At 43.3% G+C, this 19926-nt stretch overlaps 1 protein-coding gene across 1 annotated transcript; it reads left to right on the top strand.

Annotated features, from left to right (window-relative positions):
* Positions 1-1989: 1989 nt before the first annotated feature.
* On the top strand, positions 1990-18421 carry LOC121536242 (rho-related GTP-binding protein RhoE). Its single transcript, XM_041843510.2, has 5 exons — positions 1990-2437; positions 2563-2650; positions 14215-14324; positions 16983-17108; positions 17246-18421. The coding sequence occupies exons 1-5, from the start codon at positions 2333-2335 to the stop codon at positions 17486-17488; spliced, it is 672 nt and encodes a 223-aa protein (XP_041699444.1). The 5' UTR covers positions 1990-2332; the 3' UTR covers positions 17489-18421.
* Positions 18422-19926: the final 1505 nt, after the last annotated feature.

Raw genomic sequence — 19926 nt, forward strand, 5'->3', positions numbered from 1 at the left:
TCCTAAAAAAACGCATGTCAGAAATGTTATAAATTGATTTGCATTTTAATGAGGGGAAATAAGTAACTTTTAGGGGGAAAACTGCACTTTTAGGACACTATTAGAGAGAGAGAGAGTGAGAGAGAGAGAGCGAGAGAATTAGCTATTGATTCTGTAAACTACAATGGTGTCCTCTATCTTGGTAGGCTACAATCACCCCGAGATGCTGTCTCAAACAGCTACCTTCTAGCTGGGTTACAGATGACAACAAAGGCTGTTCTGTGTCAGAATCCCTGTGTGTGCCACAGAATGTGTTCCGACCACATTGGAGGCTCTCGGGGAGGAAGAAACTGCAAGAAACTAAAAGAAACTGTAATCGAAAAGTGCTGATTTTTGGCAAGGCCTACTATGTAGCCTGACAGAAAAGCAATCAGAGTGTGAAAGAAGCTTGAGTCATAGCTTTCCTCAGAGGAAGAAACTGTTTAACTCACTCTTATCTAGCTGACTATGCTTGAAGTCACTCCATTACTATGCAAGACCAGGTTTCTTTACAGTGAAGCCCACCATAGAAAGAAACTATTACAGCATTGGGCCCTTATCACATTTGTCAATACAGCAACACTCCATCATCACACCAGAATAATGTTATTGAGTGACATTAGTTATTTCGAGATACTGTATTATCATAAAGGACTCAAAACATAGCATTATGTAGCTACTGTACACAGTGTAGTCTACTGTACTTGCCCTACATGTTGCACTTCTTCAAGGAGAGATATCATCTTTAATACCTGCTACCACAGATACCCCAGCGCTGATTATAATTCCTTTCAGGTCAGGATTAAGATGAGTCTGCTCAGTCTCCTGTTGAGTTTGCTTCAGGACAATATGGCAGCATAGTGAAGGAGGCGCTCCCCTCTCAGCAGGCATGCACAACTTCAGCTGTATTCATCACGCTCAAGGTTATTGATATGCATTGCACAAACATCACAGTGGCTTCAGTACTACAGTCAGTGAAAGAGAGTGCACTAGTTTCAACCCTTAGACCCCTTTAAAGTGGTTATAAACATAAAAAGCAAAGAAAGAAAAGTATTGAGGCTTATCCAGACAGTTCATTAAAAGTCCAATGAACACCAATAAAACGAATGGGAATACATTCTAAGTTCCAAAGGATGCCAAATGTATATTATTTTTGTACATTTTAGATTATCCTCTGATTTACTGTAAAAAAAAACAACAACAAAAAACATTTATGGCTATAACATTATAATTACAATAGGTCCTTTAATATTATTTATCAGAAATTGTGTTATTCACTGTCAACCAAACATCTGCACAGTGGTGTAAAGTACTTAAGTAAAAATACTATAAAGTACTACTTAAGTAGTTTTTTGTGTATCTGTACATCACTTTACTATTTAAATTTTTTGACAACTCTTACTTTTACTTCACTACATTCCTAAAGGCAATAATGTACTTTCTACTCCATACATTTTCCCTGACACCCAAAAGCACTAGTTACATTTGTAATGCTTAGCAGGACAGGAAAAGGGTCCAATTCACACATACTGTATTAAGAGAACATCCCTGGTCATCTCTACTGCCTCTGATCTGGCAGACTCACTAAACACAAATGCTTCGTTTGTAAATTATGTCTGAGTGTTGGAGTGTGCCAATGTCTATCCTTAAATAAAAAACAAGAAAATGGTGCCATCTGGTTTGCTTAATATAAGGAATTTGAAATAATTTATACTTTTACTTTTACTTTTGATACTTAAGTATATTTTAGCAATTACATTTACTTTGATACTTAAGTATATATAGTCATTTTCTATTAAGGTATCTTTACTTTTACTCAAGTATGACAATTGCGTACTTTTTCCACCACTGCATATGCGTTAGCTTCTCATCTGAAATACATGAGTGACTTGGTCTGATGCATAATGGTCTAAATACTATACTTGCGCAACGCCCTCCTTGCCTTGACATAGGAATGACTCTCCTCAAACTCCTTCAAACTTACCCTAGCTGTGGACCGTTGCGTCTCATAACTGGTTTGGAGCTCTGGTATACAGGACTGGCTACGATCCTTGGATGTCACAATCTTTCACTCTGCTAAGGGATCATTTTAATTATTTAAACGTTTTCTATTTTGACCATTTTTAAGTTACTGTCCCGTCGCGACGTTCTTATTTCAGGATAGATTATTCTGTGCAGCTGACTGATGCAGTCCGCTCATAATTTTGGGGAATCATACAACTTTCAGATTTTCTATTGATCCCGACTTCATTCTTCTTTAGGATCATTTATCTTTTATGGAAAGAAGGAGAGCAATATCACACACCGTTCCAAAATGGATTTAAATCCAAACGTAAAATGTAAAATAGTGGTCGTTGGGGATAGTGAATGTGGGAAAACCGCTCTACTAAATGTGTTTGCAAAAGATTCCTTTCCAGAGGTGAGTTTTATGTGACAGATTTTTCTATTTATTGGCATGATTATTGCGCGTTATCAATCAGCTTGCTACGTTTCTATGTCTAAACTGCAATGATGTTGATAATGGATATTGTATTTCATCTGTAGGGCTACATTCCCACGGTGTTTGAGAACTACACGGCCAGTTTTGAAATCGATATGCAGAGAGTTGACCTCCGTCTGTGGGACACTTCAGGTAAGGACCCTTTGCGCATTATTAGCGTTCTGAAAACGTGCTTCACTGTCATTCCTGCTGCAGCTAATAAACGCCATCAAAATGTTCTACATCAGAAGACAAGCATGAAATCCTGATAAGCAGTATTGGCCACATGATATGCTTTACAGTAACTGCCAGCCACTCTGAGGGGAACCGTCTGATGCTGCCTCTCTGGAATGTGAGGGAAATGGTTAGATAGGGAGTCAGATAACAGTTATGGAAACCTTTTGTACACCACCAGCATTCTGTAGCCTACATCTGAAACCACCCACCCTCACACCCTTGAACATGTAAGACTCTGATAATGTGGGAACTCAGACACTGGCGTTGACTCTGCATAGAATTGTACATCAGTCTTGGGAAATCACCATTATTAGGCTACTTACTGACATTTACTTTTGTCCTCTGCACTCTGAGGTAAAGGCAAACCTTGCATTGGCGCCTGTTTTGTATGCCTCTGTAGGGGTAGATTTGTGATATATTCCTTCAGCTGTCTATGAGGAGAAAAGCTGACGCTAAAGGGCGGTAACAAAACGAAAGAGACTTCTTTTCCCCTGGCCAACATACACACATTTTCAATCCGAGAGCTTGGCCGGTCCTCTTGCATTACTTGTTTAATAAAGCTGCTCCCCCTCACAGCCTGACACACAACAGGAATCCCATATAGTCCCTGGGGGATCTCCTTCTAGCCCCAGGCCTGGAGGTAATTACCTTCTATACTACAGCCTCAAAGTCCTCCAGTCTGGCTGGGTGATTGTGCGGCTCCAGTGGGGTGGAGAGGGGTTAGTAAAGGGTGAGGTAGTGCTTTGTGCTGCCTCTGTAGGGTGGAGAGGGGTCGAAGGGTGAAGAGGGGGGTCTAGAGAGGGGGTAGTGGTGGGATGAGGGAGTGCTTTGCGCTGAATCTTTGCAGTGTGGTGTAGAAGGGGTAGTGTTGGGGAGAATGAGAGACTGTTCTGGGCTGCCTCTCCTCTGCTCTGTGACTTCCAGCTGATTTTGGCGTCCCTTGGGTCTGTCCAGGACAAGACTCAGTGATTACACCACAGCTTCAAGAAAAGCTGAGCTCACTACACACACGAGGGCTGACTGACACACTCATCTATTGTTCCTGTTGGGGACCACCTTACACACACACAAACCAGACCTCACCACATACACCAGGGCTGACACACATCTAAGGAGTTCCACTGAACCGGCAGCCCCCTCTCTTGTCACAACATGATGGTGTGATAATGTTGATTTGGTGGAATTGTTTTGATAACCTTGTGGATAGGGTGGCACATTTTGAGATATATGATAGTGTTGTTTATTGTTATCACAAATTAGTCTCGTGTAAATTGGAGTACCGCAATATGGCGCTGCAATGGATAGCTGACGTTTTACAGGCTCTTGACCAATTCTGCTATTTTGTGTTTTTTTGCACTGATCTTAACTTTTTTTGTACATAATGTTTCCACAATCGTTTCATATGACAGAAAAGACATCAGAACAGAGATCACTAACCTCGATTTGGATGAAGATTTCTACTTGAATGAGTCGGCGGGGCAAGACATACTGTTCTCCCCAGACCAGGCCCTAATCCCAGAGACTCGGAAAAGGAAAAGACGGCGTAAAAGAGAGGCCGACGTGCGGGCACCCTGATGAAACTACGTCGGCGAATAGACAATCCGCCTCTACCCTATGTTCTAGTACAATCACTGAAGAACAAACTGGACGAGCTCCGTTTGAGACTATCCAATCAACGGGACCTGAAGAACTGTAATATCCTCTGTTTCTCAGCATCGTGGCTGAACAAGGACATGGATAATATACAGTACCAGTCAAAAGTTTGGACACACCTACTCATTCGAGGGTTTTTCTTAATTTTTACTATTTTCTACATTGTAGAATAATAGTGAAGACATCAAAACTATGAAATAACACATATGGAATCATGTAGTAACCAAAAATACATCTTTTTTTATTTTACCTTCATTTAACTAGGCAAGTCAGTTAAGAACAAATTCTTATTTACAATGACGGCCTACACCGGCCAAACCCGGATGACGCTGGGCCAATTGTGCGCCGCCCTGTGGGACTCCCAATCATGGCCGGTTGTAATACAGCCTGGAATCGAACGAGGGTGTCTGTAGTGACACCTCAAGCACTGAGATGCAGTGCCTTAGACCGCTGCGCCACTCGGGAGCCCAAATGAAAATATATTTTATATTTGAGATTCTTCAAATAGCCACCCTTTTCCTTTATGACACTTTGCACACTCTTGGCATTCTCTCAACCAGCTTCACCTGGAATGCTTTTCCAACAGTCTTGAAGGAGTTCCCACTTATGCTTAGCTCTTGTTGGCTGCTTTTCCTTTACTCTGCTGTCCGACTCATCCCAAACCATCTCAATCTCTGTGAAGCATTTATTTGGGCTGCAATTTCTGAGTCTGGTAACTCTAATGAATTTATCCTCTGCAGCAGAGGTAACTCTGGGTCTTCCATTCCTGTGGTCGTCCTCATGAGAGCCAGTTTCATCATAGCGCTTGATGGTTTTTGCGACTGCACTTGAAGAAACGTTCAAAGTTCTTGAAATAATCCGTATTGACTAACCTTCATTTCTCAAAGTAATGATGGATTGTCATTTCTCTTTGCTTATTTGAGCTGTTCTTGCCATAATATAGACTTGGTCTTTTACCAAATAAGGCTATCTTCTGTATTTTTATCTATATTCTTATCTATATTATTCTGTTTTTATCTATATTTTTCGTAGCTGTCTATTTACCATCACAAACCGATGCTGGAACTAAGCCCACACTCAACGAGCTGTATAGGGCCATAAGCAAACAAGAAAATGCTCATCCAGAGGTGGCGCACCTAGTGGCCGGTGATATTAATGCAGGAAAACTGAAATCAGTTTTTGCCTCATTCCTACCAGCATGTCACCTTTGCAACTACAAGAGACAAAACTGTAGATCACCTTTACTCCACACACAGAAACGCATACAAAGCTCTCCCTCGCCCTCCATTTGGCAAATCTGACCATAACTCTATCCTCCTGATTCTTGTTTACAAGCAAAAACTGAAACAAGAAGTACCAGTGACGCGCTAAATACAGAAGTGGTCCGATGAAGCGGATGTTAAGCTACAGGACTGTTTCTCTAGCACAGACTGGAATATGTTCCAGGATTTATCTGATGGCATTGAGGAGTTTACCACATCAGTCACCGGCTTCATTAATAAGTGCATTGACGACGTCGTCCCCACAGTGACCGTACATACATATCCCAACCAGAAGCCGTAGATTACAGGCAACATCCGCACTGAGCTAAAGGCTAGAGCTGCCGCTTTCAAGGAGTAGGTCCCACAAGGCTCAATACTAGGTCCTTTACTGTTCACCAATTGCATTCATAATGTCAGTTTGTCCTTGAATAATAATAACTGGGGCTTACATCTCTATACGGATGACACAGTTATTTATTCCTGTGCCCCCTCAGTGTAACAGGCCATTCACGACAATCAGCTTGGTTTTGATTCAATTCAATAATCGCTCACCGTTCTTAAATTAGTGCTAAATGTTGATAAAACAAAGTTTATGTTTTTCTCCAGGTCTCATAAAATGTATCCTAGATACCTGTGTATCTGTACCATGAGAGGAGCCCAAATTGAGCTAGTCCCCAATTATAAGTATCTAGGTATTTGGATTGATGATAAGCTGTCCTTTAAAACACATTGATAAGCTGACTAAAAAGTTGTGAGTAAAAATTAGTTTCCTATAGAAAATAGGAATATTGTTCAAGCAACACTCCTCCCAGTAATTGACTATGGCGACTCAATCTACATGCACGCGGTAGCCTGTGTGTGAAACCTCTAGATTCAGTCTACCACTCATCCTTGTGTTTTATCACTGGTGATAATTTCCGTATGCATCATTGTCTCTTATAAAGTTCTGTTGGATGGGAAACTCTGACTACCAGAAGGGCCCATCATTGGCTATTATTCGTATATACAGTGAGCTCCATAATTCATTGGACAGTGACCATGTTTTTGTTAATTTGGTTCTGTACTCTAGCATTTTGAGTTTGAAAGGATACAATGACAATGAGGGTGAGGTGCAGACTGTCAGCTTTAATTTGAGGGTATTTTCATACATATCGGATGAACCGTTTAGAAATTATAGAAGCTTTTGTACATGGTCCTCCCCATTTTCGGGCATCAAAAAACATTGGACGGTTTAACATAATGTAGAATAAAGTAATCATTGTTAATATTTGGTCGCATATCCTTTGCATGCAATGACTGCTTGAAGTCTGCGATGCATCGACATCACCAGACGCTGGGTATCTTCCCTGGTGATGCTCTGCCAGGCCTGTACTGCAGCCATCTTCAGTTCCTGCTTGTTTCAAGGACTTATTGCCTTCAGTCTCCTCTTCAGCATGTAAAATGCATGTTCAATTGGATTCAGATCCGGTGATTGACTCGGCCAGTCAAGGATTTTCCACTTTTTGGCCATCAAAAACCCCTCCGTTTCTACTTAAGTATATTTTAGCAATTACATGTACTTATGATACTTAAACACATTGATCCATATACAGGGCCTACACCGTTCAACTGATGACCGAGGTCAGCCTACAGGCGCCCGGCCGCCACAAGGAGTCACTAGAGCACGATGAGCCAAGTAAAGCCCTCCCGGCCAAACCCTCCCCTAACCCGGACAACGCTGGGCCAATTGTGCGCTGCCCTATGGGACTCCCGATCACGGCCGGTTGTGATACAGGGATCGAACCCACGTCTGTAGTGACGCCTCTAGCGCTGCGATGCAGTGCCTTAGACCACTGTGCCACTTGGGAGGCCCCTCTCACTCCACTTTATAATGCACATGTAGTCCACTTTGACTCATGTGCTAGTTTTCTTAAAAGAGTAGGTCTATTCTAATGATTCATTTAACATCATCCCATATAATGGTGGCCTCGTTATACCATGCGTACCATACATGTACAGTAGTTTACCTCTCCTAGTGATATCAGTTGGTGGACTCATTGAAATATAGGGTAACCCAGATGTTCTTGTCTAGCTCCCTTATCAGCACATACTCATTGTGTTGGAGCTTTTTGGAGCAACATGCATGAAGAATAGCACCTGAGAATAGCTCTGTAACCCATTTAACTGAAAGGACTTTAGAAATGCATGGGACTCCAGGGCTATATGGATCAATGTGTTTAGTGGAGGAATTCCTCCAGTGGAATGTAAGTGGCATGACCATGTCATTGGTCAGGGAAGTGGTTACATCCACCCCCATGTGTCACGCCCTGACTCAAGGGACGTTTATTTGTTGAGTCAGGATGTGTATATTCCGTGTTGTGTTTGTTCATTGTTATAGTATCTATGATGTGTAGATCTATGTTGGCCGGGGTGGTTCCCAATCAGAGGCAGCTGTAGCTTGTTGTCTCTGATTGGGGACAATACTTAGGCAGCCTTTTGGCACAAGTTAGTTGTGGGATCTTGTTCCGTGAAAGGTATGTTATTTGTCTACCTTGGACTTCACGTTTCGTTTGTTGTTTTTGTCGTGTGTTTATTCGTTAATAAATATGAATGCATATCACGCTGCGCCTTGGTCCGTCTCGTCCGTAAACGACCGTGACACCATGAGAAATGTCCCAATGGAGAGTTTCCCTCGCTGTTGTGCTATGAGTAAAAGCACAACTACTAGTACTACAGTGGTTAATGTGAATTGACTTGGATAGTAGAGCTGGGACGATAAACCGAAAATTATCGACACCGACCAAACCGACCACTTATCTTGGCCATTTTGCTGATATTGTTCAATACAACAAATAACCTATAGGGCCCTACTAGAGAAATGTGAAGTTTTAAAATAAATAGTAGTAGTAGTAGTAGTAGTAGTTTTAAGGGTAATATAACAAAATTACTGTGGTGCACATTAATGTTAAACTTATCATTCAATTTATCATTATCGTGATAATTCAGTTAATTTATCGTGATATGGATTTTTGTCCATATCGCCCAGCTCTATTAGATAGGTACTATAGTATATTCGCCGTAACCCACCTCACTGATAGATAAGCCATATGTTGAATGAGGAGAGATGTCTTTGTTAAGTTGATTGCCATTGTTACACTGTTCATTATTTGTCTTACAGTGACAGATCTCTTTGTATACTTTCCTCCAGCTCTAAAATGCCAATTTCTAACAGTCTGTGTAGTAGGTTACTGTATAACTGTAAATCCCCCATTTTCATCAGCTCAATCCTACAACACTATTTTAATGTTTCCATAGAAAACCATTCATACCAGCGGTTAGACATTCCAAATCTCTCACGCGTACTGGTCGAGACGTTTATAAGACCTTAAGGCTCTGAAAATAGGGGTCTTGTGGCTGTTTGTCTAACCTAAGAAATGTGCTTCTCCAGACCTGAATGTATTTCACCATTGTTTATATCTGCTGGTGTGGATTTGTTTGTGGAAAACATAGAGGGAAGTGGTAGTCCGTGTCAGACCACAGCGTATGCTTTATAGACACTCTACTCAAATACCCAAATGGGCCCACTAGTATAGATGTTTACTCTTGAGAATTCAAACTGGGTTTAATTGTGTTTAGGTAAATTAAAAGTTACAATTATAAAAGACAGATGGTGATGGTGTCATTGGTGTTCTCTACTCCTTGTGTTGGTCCAGAATGAGATTATCTGGATTCCATTTGTGAATCAAAACATTTCTGGTTTGGGTGGGGGCGTTCATTGTAAAGCCAGCTTCAGAAGTAGTGGATCAGGTTTTGAGGGATTGTTATGATTTCCAGTCATGATGTGAAATAGCATAATTGCCCCTACATTCTGTAGAATTCAATGGCACAATTCAGGAACCGAGGTTATTCTACACTGCTTTGCATTCTAAAGTAAAAGCCCTTTGGAATGGAACTTATAGGAAATTACACAAATATATCTTCTTTCTCAGAATGAGGAGGGTCAGTGATATCAAGGATCCTTGGAACGTCCCTACCCTAAACCATAACCTTAACCCTTACCTTAACCATTTTAAATATTAACGTCAATGGGGGTAGGGACATCCCAAGGATCCCAGATAGCACAGACCCTGAAGTTTGTGTGAGATATGGGAAACTAGAACATATCGCGGGCCCACCATTTCTCACAGTTGGAAAATTGGGAGAGGGGAGTTTCCTGACATTGGTGTTGGTTTGGTTTCTTTACCTGGATGCAACGTAACCCAGTCCAACACAGAACGGCTCTAAGGCTTCTCTGCATTCCACAGTATAGACAATACTACCTAAGAAAACATTGAGGTCGCCGTAGGGCAGTGTTAATTTCGTCAACAAAAATAGTGACTCAAATATTTGTCAAACACCTATTTTTCAGTGGCAATTGACGAGACTATAGCTGACTAAATATACCCAGAAAAAACTATAACTAAACGAAAATGATTTTTCATTTCAGACAAATTATCTCTGTGACTAAAATCGGACTACTAAGTGGACTGGACAATAGTTTTTGGAGAGATTGAGAGCTTTCAGTGATAAACACAATTAATATTAGCAGCACAGATGCGCAGCGCAGTTCTGTTCAGCAGTGGGAAGGACTCGTCACACCTGACAAACACAGCCTACATCAGCTGGTGACCTGCGGGGGAGCTGGCGATGAGTGTGGGCAGACAGGCAGACATTGTCCGCTCCGTCTCCGCCTCCGATTATACACATCGCGCAGGTGGCTCCAGCCTTCTAGTTAGCTACCCTTTGTCTGGTTAAGAAACAAAAGCTGCTTACGAAATTAAAAACAATAGCATCATTGAGTTTAATAGTAAAACAACAGTCTAGCTATGTTTTTCTCTCCCTTGAGTAGGCTATAGAAAAGTAGTCTGTCTTGGAATTTGTAGTCTCGCTCAACCTTCCCACTTTTCCCACTGCATTTCATATACAGGTTCTGTAGCCAACGTAGCCAAGTCTTGATTCTAGCCCTTAGGCTACCGTTCAAAAGACATGACCCATAATATCGGCGCTACGTTTTTTTCTTTATATTGTGCATAGGCGGGCCGCATTTTACATTGATAAAGCATATCGCGGGCCGTTCTAAAACTAGGCTACTTGAGGACCGGACCATTAACCATTTGTTTAGGCTACACCTTGTTCAGAAATGTTACCTCATTAGCTATTTATAGCTAACAACCTGGGGCGCGTTCAGCAGGACCAAACTTTTTGGAACGTTCAGATGACACAAGTAATTTTTCCAACAATTGTTTACAGACACATTATTTCACTTATAATTCACTGTATCACAATTCCAGTGGGTCAGAAGTTTACATACACTAAGTTGACGGTGCCTTTAAACAGCTTTGAAAATTCCAGAAAATGATGTCATGGCTTTAGAAGCTTCTGATAGGCTAATTGACATCATTTGAGTCAATTGGAGGTGTACCTGTGGATGTATTTCAAGGCCTACCTTCAAACTCAGTGCCTCTTTGCTTGACATCATGGGAAAATCAAAACAAATCAGCCAAGACCTCAGAAAAAAAATTGTAGACCTCCACAAGTCTGGTTCATCCTTGGGAGCAATTTCCAAATGCCTGAAGGTACCACGTTCATCTGTACAAACAATAGTACGCAAGTATAAACACCATGGGACCATGCAGCCGTCATACCGCTCAGGAAGGAGACGCGTTCTGTCTCCTAGAGATGAACGTACTTTGATGCGAATCAATCCCAGAACAACAGCAAAGGACCTTGTGAAGATGCTGGAGGAAACAGGTACAAAAGTATCTATATCCACAGTAAAACGAGTCCTATATCGACATAACCTGAAAGGCCTCTCAGCAAGGAAGAAGCCACTGCTCCAAAACCGCCATAAAAAATCCAGACTACGGTTTGCAACTGCACATGGGGACAAAGATCGTACTTTCTGGAGAAATGTCCTCTGGTCTGATGAAACAAAAATAGAACTGTTTGGCCATAATGACCATCGTTATGTTTGGAGGAAAAAGGGGGTCACTTGCAAGCTGAAGAACACCATCCCAACAGTGAAGCACGCGGGTGGCAGCATCATGCTGTGGGGGTGCTTTGCTGCAGGAGGGACTGATGCACTTCACAAAATAGATGGCATCATGAGGAAGGAAATGTATGTGGATATATAGAAGCAACATCTCAAGACATCAATCAGGAAGTTAAAGCTTGGTCGCAAATGGGTCTTCCAAATGGACAATGACCCCAAGCATACTTCCAAAGTTGTGGCAAAATGGCTTAAGGACAACAAAGTCAAGGTATTGGAGTGGCCATCACAAAGCCCTGACCTCAATCCTATAGAACATTTATGGGCAGAACTGAAAAAGCGTGTTGAGTGTATGTAAACTTCTGACCCACTGGGAATGTGATGAAAGAAATAAAAGCTGAAATAAATTATTCTCTCTACTATTATTCTGACATTTCACATTCTTAAAATAAAGTGGTGATCCTAACTGACCTAAGACAGGGAATTTTTAATAGGATTAAATGTCAGGAATTGTGAAAAACTGATGTTAAATGTATTTGACTAAGATGTATGAAAACTTCCGACTTCAACTGTACCTTGAAGAGATCCTGAGGCCCATTGTCGTGCCATTCATCCACTGCCATCACCTCACATTTCAGCATGATAATGCACAGCCCCAAGTTGCAAGGATCTGTACACAATTCCTGGAAGCTGAAAATGTCCCAGTTCTTCCATGGCCTGCATACTCACCAGACATGTCACCCATTGAGCATGTTTGGGATGCTCTGGATCGACGTGTACGAAAGTGTGTTCCAGTTCCCGCCAATATCCAGCAACTTTGCACAACCATTGAAGAGGAGTGGGACAATATTCCACAGGCCACAATCAACAGCCTGATCAACCTTATGCGAAGGAGATGTGTCACGCTACATTAGATAAATGGTGGTCACACCAGATACTGACCTGTTTTCTGATCCATTCTCCTACTTTTTTTTAAAGGTATCTGTGACCAATACATATCTGTATTCCCAGTCATGTGAAATCCATAGATTAGGGCTTCATTTATTTATTTAAATTGACTGATTTCCTTATATTAACTGTAACTCCGTAAAATCTTTGAAATTGTTGCGTGTTGCGTTTATATTCTTGTTCAGTGTAGAACAAACATGCCTCTCCGACATGTTGAATATGGAATAACGTCAGCTCTATTCATGGAATTTTTATCTGCAAGTTCAACAATGTTTTTCAACTGAACGTGGCCCTGGTAACATACCAGTACCTATATGCAAACATTTGGTGGCACAGAAAGAAAGGAAAAGGGATAGAAAACAATTTAGTGACAAAATTCCTCTGGCCACTACATGTAGTCGAGTAACTGGGAGTAAGTGGACCCAGTGACTCAGACTTTAGCACTTGGACCAGGACTCGAGCATTGGGAGTTGGACTTCAGCCATAGGGACTCGTGACTCGACTCGTGACTCGACTATTGGTGACTCGAGCACAGGGGACTCAATTCGGACTCGTGGTTTAGTGACTCATTGACAGTCATTAGCTCCCGTTTAAAGTCATTAGCCCCCGTTCTACTTTTGGACATCAATGTGGCTGTGGAACGTTTATAACAATGGCAATGACGCGACTGAGTGATGGAGAGTCAACCCATACTACTTTGCCAATACTTTGAGGATTGTGCTACTCTCTCTCTCTCTCTCTCTCTCTCTCTCTCTCTCTCTCTCTCTCTCTCTCTCTCTCTCTCTCTCTCTCTCTCTCTCTCTCTTCTCTTTCTCTCTTTCTCTCTTTCTCTCTCTCTCTCTCTCTCTCTCTCTCTCTCTCTCTCTCTCTCTCTCTCTCTCTCTCTCTCTCTCTCTCTCTCTCTCTCTCTCTCTCTCTCTCTCTCTCTCTCTGTGCTTGTGTGTGTCTGTTTGTTTTGTATGTAATGTGCAATATCTATCTAGGCTGAATTTGGAATTTACATGGAATTAGGAATTTATTATTTTTATGTACAGTATGTTTGTCATATTTCTGCTGTTGGGAAGAGAATATGATGTTATGCAGAAAAATATGTTGATAGGACAAGGCTATGTAAGTCAGTGATTTATGTTTCCTATAGGTTAATGAGGCAAAACATATGTGATGTGACTAAAATGTGACTAAAATGAAAGGACATTTAGTTGACTAAAATGGACCACTGTTTTCGTCATTTTTCACAATAACTAGACAAAATCATTATTCAAATGACAAAAATTACTAGACTAAATCTAAAAAAAGAGTGCCAAAATTAACACTGCTATAGGGTTATGTTTCAGATTGTTTATTGTACACATATGTCACAAGTTAGTGAAAATATATCCTTTGCTGGAAAAATAATGAAATAACTTTCACTTATCCAGTTTGGAATGGAAACCACTGCAATCTGACCCTTCTCTGCAAATAACATTGTCATTGTTTGAGTCAATGCATCTGTGGAATTGGAAATGTTTGTTAACTTACAGGAAGTTACAGGGATTTGAGGAAGTACTGTGACTCAGTTACCACACAGATCCACTTTTACTTGACTAACAACATGGTGATATTTTTTGCAGGCTCTACGTACTATGACAATGTGCGGCCTCTCTCCTACCCTGACGCTGATGCAGTCCTCATCTGCTTTGACATCAGTAGACCAGACACCCTGGACAGTGTACTGAAGAAGGTGAGTGTTTTGTGGTGATATAGCCTACTCTTGTCCTGGAAGCTTAATAAGCTGCCTCTGCTCCCCTTGAACTGGGGAACAGTGGCCTGTCCCAATGGCATTTTCACTCAGTCCCTGTCACGATTGTCATTTGAAGAAACGGGCCAATGCGCAGCGTGGAATACGAACATCTTTTATTTATCTTTCACCACACCAACAAAAACAACAAAATGAAACGTGAAGTCCTCGGTCATTAACACAAACCAACACGGAACAAGATACCACACCACACAAATGCCAAACGACTACCTAAGTATGGTTCCCAATCAGAGACAACAAGCAACAGCTGATTCACGTTGCCTCTGATTGAGAACCACCCCGGCCAACATAGAAACACATCAACTAGATCCTGAACATAGAAACACAAAACATAGACTCTACACACCCTGGCTCAACATAACTCCAGAGCCAGGGCATGACAGTACTCCCCCCAAAGGCGCGGACTGCGACCGCGCCAAACATAAACCGAACAGGGGAGGGCCGGGTGGGCATTCCTCCTCGGAGGCGGATCCGGCTCCGGGCTTGACCACCACCCTCTAACAACCCCCCCGTAGCGCCCCTGGTCTGGTCCCGCTGGCTGGAGCTGGACTGGACATCGGTGGAGCGGATTGCTTAGGCTCCGGTGTGGAGCAGCTGACCGGTACCTGACCAGGCACCGGTGAAACGGGCACGGGCTGTGCCGGACTGACGACGCGCACCACAGGCTTGGTGCGGGGAGCAGGGACGGGCCGGACCGGGCTGACGACGCTCGCACCATTGGCTTGGTGCGGGGAGCAGGGACGGGCCGAACCGGGCTGACGAGCGCACCACTGGCTTGGTGCGGGGAGCAGGAACAGGCCGGACCGGGCTGACGACGCGCACCACAGGCTTGGTGCGGGGAGCAGGAATGGGCCGGACCGGCGACGCGCACCATAGGCTTGGTGCGGGGAGCAGGAACTGGCCAGGCCGGGCTGGCGATGCGCACCATTGGCTTGGTGCGGGGAGCAGGAATGGGCCGGACCGGGCTGACGACGCGCACCCCTGGCTTGGTGCGGGGAGCAGGAACGGGCCGGGCCGGGCTGGCGACGCGCACCATAGGCTTGGTGCGGGGAGCAGGAACAGGCCGGGCCGGGCTGGCGACGCGCACCATTGGCTTGGTGCGGGGAGCAGGAACGGGCCGGGCCGGGCTGACGACGCGCACCATAGACTTGGTGCGGGGAGCAGGAACGGGCCGGACCGGACTGACGATGCGCACCACAGGCTTGGTGCGGGGAGCAGGAACAGGCCGGGCCGGGCTGGCGACGCGCACCATTGGCTTGGTGCGAGGGGCAGGAACAGGCCGGACCGGGCTGACGACGCGCACCATTGGCTTGGTGCGAGGGGCAGGAACAGGCCGGACCGGGCTGACGACGCGCACCATTGGCTTCGTGCGAGGGGCAGGAACCGGCCGGGCCGGGCTGGCGACGCGCATCACAGGCTTGGTGCGAGGGACAGGAACAGGCCAGACCGCACTGGGAACACACACACTGGCCTTATACGGGGATCAGGAACGGGCCGGACCGGACTGGCAACACACTTCAGTACCTCTCGCCGTGCCTCTACACTTTCCCTCCCTCTAATCACCAATGGCTCCCGTAACCCGGTGGCCTTCTCTCCTCGTCCACAAACTCGCCCTTTATCTGCCTCCAGCAGCCCCGTCGCCCATGCCATGTGCCCCCCCCTAAAAATTTATTGGGGGTGCCTCTCCCCCGTGGATATGGCCTCCATGGCTCTCGCCAGACTCTCCATCCTCTGCTCCCAAGTCCAACCTCTCTCCTCTTCACGCTGCTTGACCCAGTCGAGGTGGTATCTTCTGTCACGATCGTCATTTGAAGAAACGGGCCAATGCACAGCGTGGAATGCGAACATCTTTTATTTATCTTTCACCACACCAACAAAAACAACAAAACGAAACGTGAAGTCCTCGGTCATGAACACAAACCAACACGGAACAAGATACCACACCACACAAATGCCAAACGACTACCTAAGTATGGTTCCCAATCAGAGACAACAAGCAACAGCTGATTCACATTGCCTCTGATTGAGAACCACCCCGGCCAACATAGAAACACATCAACTAGATCCTGAACATAGAAACACAAAACATAGACTCTACACACCCTGGCTCAACATAAGAGTCCCCAGAGCCAGGGCGTGACAGTCCCCTTGACCCATGACCCTTTCTGGAAAGGCCTCCATTTGTGTTTCTGGGTCAAGTGGCCTTTGAAAATCCCTAATCTGCTGAAAACTAAGGCTGTACCAATGAGAGAGGGGTCTAAAACTAGGGCAGCAGCAATGAGAGCGGGGACGGGGAGGATTGTGAAAACAAACTCACGTAAGGCTCAGAAGTAGTCCAACAAGCCTTGTTCACATGTGGTCTCCCAGACATGGCTATTGAGTGTCTCAGTGCCCTTTGACCTGTGATGTCACTAAGGCTCAGTATTGTACCAGCTGAGAGGAGTGTGGTCCAGTGAGAGGGGGAGTGATCCTTCCTCTGGAGAGAGCATAATCACCAGGCTGTTTCTCTCTTTAATCCCCCTCCATAAGGCCCCAATTCTGGACTAATGTTGATCTCTCCCTTTTCTTTCCTCCGTATAGTGGAAAGGAGAGATTCAGGAATTCTGTCCTAACACCAAGATCCTGCTGGTGGGATGCAAGTCAGACCTACGCACAGACCTCTTCACCAAATCTCACAGTGGACATACGCCAGTGTCCTATGATCAGGTGGGTGTCATGTCTTTCTAAATCTCATTTAAGATCATGGACTTAAACATGATCAGGTGTTAAAAGCGCTGGGAACAGTTTGTACTAGGCAGCTCTCCAGACTGATATCTTTGTGTTATTCTCTCTCTCCATCTCAGGGCTCCAACATGGCCAAGCAGATCAGTGCTCCCTACATTGAGTGTTCATCCCTGCAGTCTGAGAACAGCGTCAGAGACATCTTCCATGTGGCCACGCTGGCCTGCGTCAACAAGAGCAACAAGAATGCCAAATGCAACAAGTCCTCCAGGAGCACCAAGAGGATCTCACACAGCAGGCCAGACCTGCCCACAGTGGTGTCAGACTTCCAGAAGACCAAAGCCAAGACCTGTGCTGTTATGTGACTGCACGGGCTGTGATTGGAATCTGGGATTGAAGGACAATGTTGAAGGACATGCTAATGAGCATATGATTTTTGGATAACTATGAAGGGCTTTGTGCACTATTAGAAGACTATCGATCTCCACAGCTATTGCCAACTGAATGAGAGATGGTGTTTAGGTAGGTTTAGGTAGCGGCAGCAACTATGCTGTGGTATGTTATGTACATTATCTGTGGTTGTATCCTGCCTTTTTCCAAGTTAAATGAAGCATAACACCAAGGAGTCAATGAACGTACATGAACTGGATGTGTTCACCTTGAGTTAACTGGGATTTATCAGCAGAACTCAGAACTGACGTTAGTGACTTGATGCCACAGAATCAGAGAAAACTTATCTTGGACTTTGTTCATGAACTATCTGGGGAATTCCACTGAAATGACACAAAAGAGCTGTACTTAAATTCTCAGTTTGAACTGGAATCCCATGGTGGAGAATGCAGGCAGGGTTGTAGAATCCTGATTATTGAAAAGCTTCATTTTCAGAAGTGTTATAGGTACCAGTGTTTTGGATCATATGTTTTTCTAAGCAACCAGAATAGTTTGGGGGAGAGACAGTGAACGATATGAGAGAAGTTAGTGTGTAATGTTCTGAGAAGCACAGATGATAACCAGGATACTGTTACCCTTTCTGAAATCCATGCTGTTGAAGGCTCCTGCATGTCACGTGTCGTGTGTCACCCTTTAGGCTACTCTTTGCTTTTCTTTACCATTTTACTTTTCTCATAAACATTTTTCTAAATCTGATAAGTTACTCTGAGATTTATTCTAAAACAACGACAAAATAGTTCATTTCAGAACTGTACATTTCCCATGTTTAAATGTACTGTAGTCATGTAAATGTAGTAAATGTTAGATTTTATGCTTATAAATGTATAAATCCATCATTGATGCCTCAATGCAGCGTTTATTGATTTATGGGAAGTACACATTTTCATACTGAATTCTCCTATTTAGGCTTATGAGAACTACTGGCCAAAGCAAGATTTTGGGGACCCTAAGTGAGATTTGGTTCAGAGGCCCCCCCACCTAATGTTTTAGTGCCCCCCTCTTGGCAGTGGATACTTTATTTTGCAGTGTTAAAGGTGCACTATGCAGAAATCGCTCCGACATTTCCTGGTTGCAAATTTCAGTTTATGTAGCAAATAAAGCAATTATAGTATAGAGAATCATTGTACCTTCTAAACCGCTATGAAATATATTTTCCATAACCACAAATATTATATTTTCAGCTGTTTGAAGCTGGTGTACAAAACCAAAAGTAAATGATGCAAAAACTACACTTAAGAATGGGAAGAATATAAATAGTGCACATAGAACAGATCTACCACTTCTTAGACTTGCTTTCAGTGAGAATGACAGATCTACAACTAATATTTCTATGTGAATTTGGTCGGGTCACCCAAAAAGTTACATATTGCAGCTTTAAATGTTATTTCCTGCAATTCTACTCATTTTACCATGGGGTGTAGAGAAAGTGTTGCCGTTTTAAAGCTAATTTCCTGCAATTCTACACATGTTGCCATGGGGTGGTGAGAAACTTTTGTAGTTTTAAATGTAATTTCCTAGAGTTTCACTGTAATGTCTGCACCTGTTGTATTCGGCGCATGTGACCAATACAATTTGATTTGATTTGATTTGATTTGAATTGAATGACTAACTAAATCAATGGGGGCCCCCTGGAGGTTGGGGACCCCTTAGAACATGCCCTACGTGCTTGGCCAGTAATTTTGTGGATTTGTCCTACTACAAGGTTAAGATACCTTACCTAGCAATAAAAAATTTTTTTAGCTGAAATGGGCTAATTGAGTGACTGACATAACTGGAAAACTACTGATGCACTAACAAATGTTACTTTTTTTTATAACTCTCAACAGTAAGTTGAGAATCTGAATGAGTTCTTAAAAAATGTTTTGGGTCAGGGGCGCCCTAGCGGCCGCAGGTCCCTACGCGCATCGCATAGTCTGACTACTGGTCTCTCTGTTTCACTGGTCTTGCTTGATTAACAGTCTAAGCCCTCGGAGGGGGTTCTACAAAGCTATACGGAATTGTTTTAAGAAGGTCATACCAAGGATCATTTAGCTATTTGATTTGGAATTTTAAGACCCCTTGAAGTTTCCAAAAAGTATACATAAAAAATACTTGATGAAAAATAATTTTTGCCTGCTCTGCTATTAGCCCATGCAAACGCATTGAATAACAGATTCACTACATGGAACAACAGATAGTTCCCCCAAAAAATCTAAAGGAAGTTTACTCTGAAGTGTCAGTCCTATATCTGAGAGATATAAGAAAGTTCAGGAAATATTTGTTATTATATATATATTTTTTACATGTATATAACTCCTTATTTTTGGCACTAAAACAGTCTCCATATATACCTGCATTAATCTTTTCACCTGGT

This window comes from Coregonus clupeaformis, chromosome 23 (genome assembly GCF_020615455.1).
Source record: "Coregonus clupeaformis isolate EN_2021a chromosome 23, ASM2061545v1, whole genome shotgun sequence".
In the NCBI taxonomy this organism is placed as follows: domain Eukaryota; kingdom Metazoa; phylum Chordata; class Actinopteri; order Salmoniformes; family Salmonidae; genus Coregonus; species Coregonus clupeaformis.

Excerpts from the sequence above, each read along its gene's own strand:
- LOC121536242 (XM_041843510.2), top strand. The coding sequence starts at position 2,333 with ATGGATTTAAATCCAAACGTAAAATGTAAAATAGTGGTCGTTGGGGAT. Across the intron at positions 2,438-2,562 it reads CAAAAGATTCCTTTCCAGAG|GGCTACATTCCCACGGTGTT; the intron begins GTGAGTTTTATG and ends TTTCATCTGTAG. Across the intron at positions 17,109-17,245 it reads CGCCAGTGTCCTATGATCAG|GGCTCCAACATGGCCAAGCA; the intron begins GTGGGTGTCATG and ends TCTCCATCTCAG.